We start from the raw sequence: 6507 nt of genomic DNA, 5'->3' as shown, positions 1-6507 counted from the left end.
TTGGAATGATCTTTCATCTCCTTCGACCTCCAATCTTTAATATTTTCGGTGTATTTTGATTCGAACAATTTTTTTAAAAAACCTAGAAAGGGACGCTGAATAAATTATCTATTTTGACAGCATCCTCAAAAAAAGGTATAATATGCATAAAAAAAAGAGTTATATTCGTTGTACACCCCGTCCAACCCAAAGAAAAAAAAATATTATAGTTTGCAAAAGAAAAAAAAAAAAAAAAAACCTGTCAGAATAAATGATCATTTTTGACATGACCCAAAAAAATGTTATGACACTACAAGAAAAGAAAGTGATATCCGTTGAATAAATTTTCTCATTCTATTTTGACGGGAAAAAGAAAAAAAAAAGAATAAGTTAAAGTTTATATTATAAAGGGTAATTATGAGATTTTTTTTTTTTTTTTTTTTTTTTTGTTTTGTTTTGTTTTGTTTTTTTTATTTTATATATATATATTCGTATTATATACTTATAAAATTTTAAATTTGTCACCATTTAGGAAAAAAATTTCACTATTGCAACCACAACATTGGTTATCTTGTCATCGTTAAAGTCCTCCCCCACTCACTCAATTTTCTGGGGTCACTAATAATGATATTATAAAATAAAAATAAAATAAAATATTAAATAATTTAGAGTTATTCTTGTCATTTCCTCCCTAAATATCTACCCAATAAAAATAACATCTGGTTGTAATGTGATTTCCGAGTCAATTATTATTATTATTATTTTTTTATTTTTTTAAAAAAAAGACTCTACAGGAAGAAGATGTTGCACCAAAGCCAAAACCTTCTCCTCTCTTCTGGATATTATCTAAGGCATTGAATTGATGTTTATTAATCTGTTGTGACCGCTATATTTGGTATGAAAAACTCCTCCAACGGAAAAGTCAAATGTTTAGTTGACATTTGACATAGTATTAAATAAATTAAATTTGGCATATCAAAATTTTTTGGTGTAAACGAATATATTTACTTGGTCTAAACAACATATTCAATGACAATTTTGATTGATTCGCTTGGCATAAATTTTTTGTAAAGATTGAGCCCAAACTTGAACAAATGAAAATAAAATTTATTTTATGCAGTCACAAAAAAAAATAAAAAAGCGTCACAAAAAAAAATAAAAAAGCGTAGATAATTTGGTAATAGTATATGTTTATTGAACGGGCGTTAGTTAAAATTACCCCCCCGAGATAGTTGAGGGGAATTTTTTGCTAAAATTATTCATAAGGTTGATTTTTTGCAAACGAGTGAAAGTCGAGGAAGATTTTTTTGTAATTTGCCCTTATTTTAATATGCATCCAACGTCCCATTAAAACTTACATGAGAAAAAAACAAAATATTAATAAATTTAACATGTCGAGTTCTTTTAAAATTTATATGTAGATATGCCAAATTTTATATGCCAACTTGACATATTATAAGACAAAATATTAATAAATTTAACATATAAAGGAGAGTTCTTATAATATATATTCCCGATATTCGTAGGTGGGCGCATTCAACAATTATATTCGGCATTAAAAACTCCTCCAACCGAATAGCCAAATGTCTTGGCACTTGGCATAGAATTTATTATTTTTATTATTTATATATATATATATATATTTTTCTTGGCATAGAATAAAATACGTAAAATTTAGCATAGAACATTAATATATATTCCCGATATTCGTAGGTGGGTGCATTCAACAATTATATTCGGCATTAAAAACTCCTCCAACCAAATAGCCAAATGTCTTGGCACTTGGCATAGAATTTTATTATTTTTATTATTATTATTATTTTTCTTTGGCATAGAATCAAATACGTAAAATTTAGCATAGAACATTTTGATATGCCAAATGAATTGTTCCTATTATTTTAATATATGGTCCTACATATCATTAAAATTTGTATGAGAAAAAATAATCTGCCAAAATAAAGATATGCCAAAATATTAATAAATTAATAAATTTGACATATCAGGTGGAGTTCTTATATACAGATATGTCAAAATTTTATATGCCAATTTGCCATGTCATACCTAAAATGAATTTGACATGTGAAATTTGAAAATTCAGGTGGAGATGTTAGCGATCAAATTTAAACAAAATTATTGTTGAGTGAGCATTAAATTTAAGAAAAGATGAATAGTCCCAAATTTAAAAGTTAAATGACAATAAATAATATTTTACAATAAAAAACATTTTATTGTAAAAAGCTAAAAATCGCTAATCTCCCAAGAATGAGTGTTAGGGTTTCCCGGTTACATTAGATCCAAATAGGAACTGAAATGATATAAATGAGTGAGTATGTAGCACTATCCAATAACTTAAGCTTTTAAATCAGCAGGTAAGCGCCTACTTATTATAGTTGGGCCTAATTTTTGATCTAGACTTAGTTTGGAGGAGTTCGAGTTGTCACTCGGATAAATGGCTCAACTACAATGAAAGTTCGAATGAGAAGAGAATGTTAGAGGTGTCTCACATTTAATCCGTAGGCACTACCCATGTGCCCACCAGTTACAATGAGACAGAATGATTAACACCCGCAAGCGTCTACTCGTCCTTGGCCTCATATTATCCCTTGTCGTACTAGAGGCACAGAGTGGTACCGGTGATCATTGGCACCGTGATCGAGAAGAGATCTTGAAGCTGTCTTTGCATCACGTGGCTTTGAAAGTTGTTTGTTGCCACTTTCCAGGAGGCAGAGACTGACCAGGATTTTTTATATTTTTATTTTATACCCCAAATTTTTTAGAATTTATGAAGATGCCGCCGCAAAAATTATAATTCACCCCGTGGGATTATTATTTTTTTTTTTTGCATTTTATATTTCAAAATTTTTTAAGATGACCCCACTAAAATTACAATTTGCCCCCACAAAATTTTTTTTTATTTTTTTTTGCGTTTTATACTTTAAATTTTTGAAATTTTATGAAGAAAACCCATTGAAATTACAAAAATAGACATACTATATAAGTTTGTCTGGACATATTAAATGACTCCCTCACAAAATTTTCTCGGTCCGTCGGGGCTTACCAGAGAGGATGATGATGTCCATTGTTGAAGATCAACTACAGAAGCGAAAAGCAAGTGTTTATTGCTTGTCAGAGAGTGTTTGAAGACGCTTCTCAATGTTGGAACTTTCAAGACTGGGATTTGGTTTGTGATATATGTGAAGGCTGGGACGTTTTTGGACTGTAATCTACAACGACGAGGACGGCAACAGACGAAGACCATCGTCTCCGGCCGCTTCAACTTTGTTGATGGGACTTAGACCTTCCCAACAACAACCTTTTGGTAATTTCTCACTTTCTAGCTTCGGTAAGTTTTAATTTTAATAATAAAATATTTTTTTAAAGGACATGGAGAATAAATATCAAATAGTCACTTATTATTATTATTATTATTATTTTTGGACTTTAGGTCACTCAGAGCAATTTTATTTAGTTTGAAACTCTAAAATTTAGTTTTTATAAAAACATAAAAATACACAAATCAATTGTTGAAAAAATAATAGATAAAAAAATTAGAAACCAAAACGGCTATTAAAATTGGAAAGTTTGAAAACTGATCTATAAAGGGTGGTTACCAGGTACCACGAATACTTCAATACGCCTAGGCTACGTGGTTCGAATACATGTTCAATTCTTTGGAGAAGTATTCGATTTTTTAAATAAATACATTCATTTTTGGTAATGAATGGTTTAATGCTTTAAGTTTATTTGATGTTCAATGTTTTGTGATTATGAAATCTTGTGTTTTATTTAATTGCTTCTTTATTTATGAATATGTTAATTATTGTATTTAAATTCATAATATTATAGGAAATTGATAAAAAATGTATTTTATATATATATATATATATATATATATATATATATTTTAAGAAAGTTGTCGTGTCCTACTATACAGGTTTCTCGTATTGCCATGTCCATGTCGGATTCGGACTTCATTATTTGGAGGATTACGCTCACCATCGACTATTCTTGTCATTGTTGGAAATTGTTTTATTTTAGAGTTGTATTAGGTTAGGTAATTTCTTATTTGGCAAGTCTTGGCATTAACAAAATTATAATCCTTGTCTAACATGAATTATGTTTGTAAGTCTATAAATCAATAAAATTATAGGAATTATATTTGTAAGTCTATAAATAAATAGGGACATATGTTGTGGGTTGAGACTAAAAAAGAGATTGAGGGAGAGAGAAAAAAAACACACCTAGATCCGCTCTGGGTTAGTAAAGTACGAAGAAAACTTTCCCGACTCTGAAGAAGTTAGGGTTTTATTTGTTGATCCATCTTTTGTCTGTTTCAATTGACGAATTGAATAAAAAAAAAAAAATGTCAGATTTCCTGCCTAATGATGTGTTGATCGATGTCCTCACTAGACTACCGGTCAAAGCACTAGTCCGGTTCGCTTGTGTCTGCAGTCAACACTCACCTCAATCGATCTTCTCTTGCCAACCACCACCTTCTTCTAATTCAAAGACATTTCTTTGACATTGTAAGGCACATTACTCACTACTTCGCTGCGGAGACTGTGATTATGAAGAGCTTGAGTTCCCACTCAAGATCGACTTAGTAGATGTTGGGACACAGCGGAAGCAAAAGAAATAAAGAAAATAATAATTCAAACCACAACACAAAATATATACGTGGTTCACCCAAAATCAGGATTACATCCACGGATGAGAAGAGATTCATTATATATGTAGAGATATTACAATAGTAGATAATTTCAACACCAGACCATGCACACAAACTCTTGACCGAGTTCTCCGTGTACTCCACGAGACTCCTTCTCGCCATCCGTGTTCACTCTACCAAACCCGTAACTCACCCCTACCATTAACGTACTCCCTCATGAGGTTACATCTCTCTCAATTTATAACTCTCAACTATAGCCTAAGTATCTATTTATAGAGTCACATACCCAATTCCTTTGTAGACAAAGATTATAATTTCTTAGAGCCCTATTCACGTCTTTATAAGAAATTACCATAAAAATACACTCTAAAATAGAAACTAATAATAATGGGAATTCGAGACATAATTCCTAACAATTTCTACCTTGGCTCAAATTCCATTACGTTAATCATCGCTTCTCATGGCAATTGAATCTGAACAATTATCTACAACTTCAATCTTCTCGATCTTATTGCAGAGCTCGGATTATCCCCATTATATGTTGCTCAATCAGTCAAAACCCAAGGCTTCACCTTGACTACTTAAGCTCCATATCATGTAACCAAGCCGATTGACTCCACCTACAACTAAAGTCCGTTGTAGCACATGTTGAGACTTCTTGTGTTGTGGTTTGAATTGTTGTTTTCTTTCTTTCTTTTGCTTCCGCTGTGCCCCAACAAACTGGTATCAGAGCCAAAGGTGAAGGAGATTCAGAAAATGAATCTTTTCTCATTCGTGAATGTAACCTTGATTTTGGGTAAAGCACGTATATATGTAGAAATATTACAATAGTAGAGAATTTCAACACCAGACCATGCACACAAACTCTTGACCGAGTTCTTCGTATACTCCACGAGACTCTCTCTCGCCATCAGTGTTCACTCTACCAAACCCTTAACTCACCCCTACCATCAACGTACTCCCTCATGAGACTACATCCTCTCAACTCATAACTCTCAACAATAGCCTAAGTATTTATTTATAGACTCACATATCCAATTCCTTCGTGGACAAAGATTATAATTTCTTAGAGTCCTATTCACGTTTCTATAAGAAATTACTATAAAAATACACTATAAAGTAGAAACTAAGAATAATGGGAATTTGAGACATAATTCCTAACAGTAGACCCTTATTTGAGTACAATCGATAGCTGCAATGGGATCGTTTGCATTTCCAATGATTTGAGGGAGGAGCTTTATCTCTGGACTCCATCAATTCATAAGATGATGGCCCTCCCGCCCACCTTTCAATCACGCGGTGCTTATATGTGTAGCATTGGGTTCGGCTTCGATTCCGTGACTGATGACTACAAGGTTGTGAGGATTGTATATCTCGACGGACTTAATTTTGATCAAAATTATCCTCCGGAGGTTGAGATTTTCAGTCTGAGCACAGGCACATGGCGGAACATCAGCCATTTGGATCTTCCATATACCATCTGCAAGTATGCTCCCCAGGCTTACGTGAACGGGGCTGCACATTGGCTTGCTCGGGATTGGAGAAGCAGCAGCAATTCGTTCTTGTACTTCTTGATCTTGTCATTCCACATGGGTGATGAGGTATTTGTCAAGATCAAGTTGCCCGGTAATGTTAATGCCTTTGCTTTTAACAATGGGGAGGAAAATGTTCGTCTTGCCACGTTTCAAGAATCACTCTCTCTTATTTGTGTTGATGTTAGTATGACAGGCAGACATACTTGTTGCATATGGGTGATGAAAGAGTATGGCATATCGGAGTCTTGGAGTAAACAATTCAATATTGATATGCGGAAAATTAAGATGTTTGAGGAGTGTAGCTGGCTTTACAAGAAAAGGTGA

The 6507-nt window shown here is 32.7% G+C and overlaps 1 protein-coding gene across 1 annotated transcript; it reads left to right on the top strand.

The window, feature by feature from the left end:
- Nucleotides 1-5916: 5916 nt before the first annotated feature.
- Nucleotides 5917-6507, top strand: LOC132275314 (F-box/kelch-repeat protein At3g06240-like). Its single transcript, XM_059776779.1, has one exon. It carries the CDS (start codon nt 5917-5919, stop codon nt 6505-6507), a length of 591 nt encoding a protein of 196 aa, XP_059632762.1.

The sequence above is a fragment of the Cornus florida genome, unplaced genomic scaffold (assembly GCF_030987335.1).
Source record: "Cornus florida cultivar Cherokee Brave unplaced genomic scaffold, ASM3098733v1 CherokeeBrave_3.0.0_Hap2_Chr01, whole genome shotgun sequence".
NCBI classification, from domain to species: domain Eukaryota; kingdom Viridiplantae; phylum Streptophyta; class Magnoliopsida; order Cornales; family Cornaceae; genus Cornus; species Cornus florida.
This window is presented reverse-complemented; position numbering and strand designations above follow the sequence as displayed.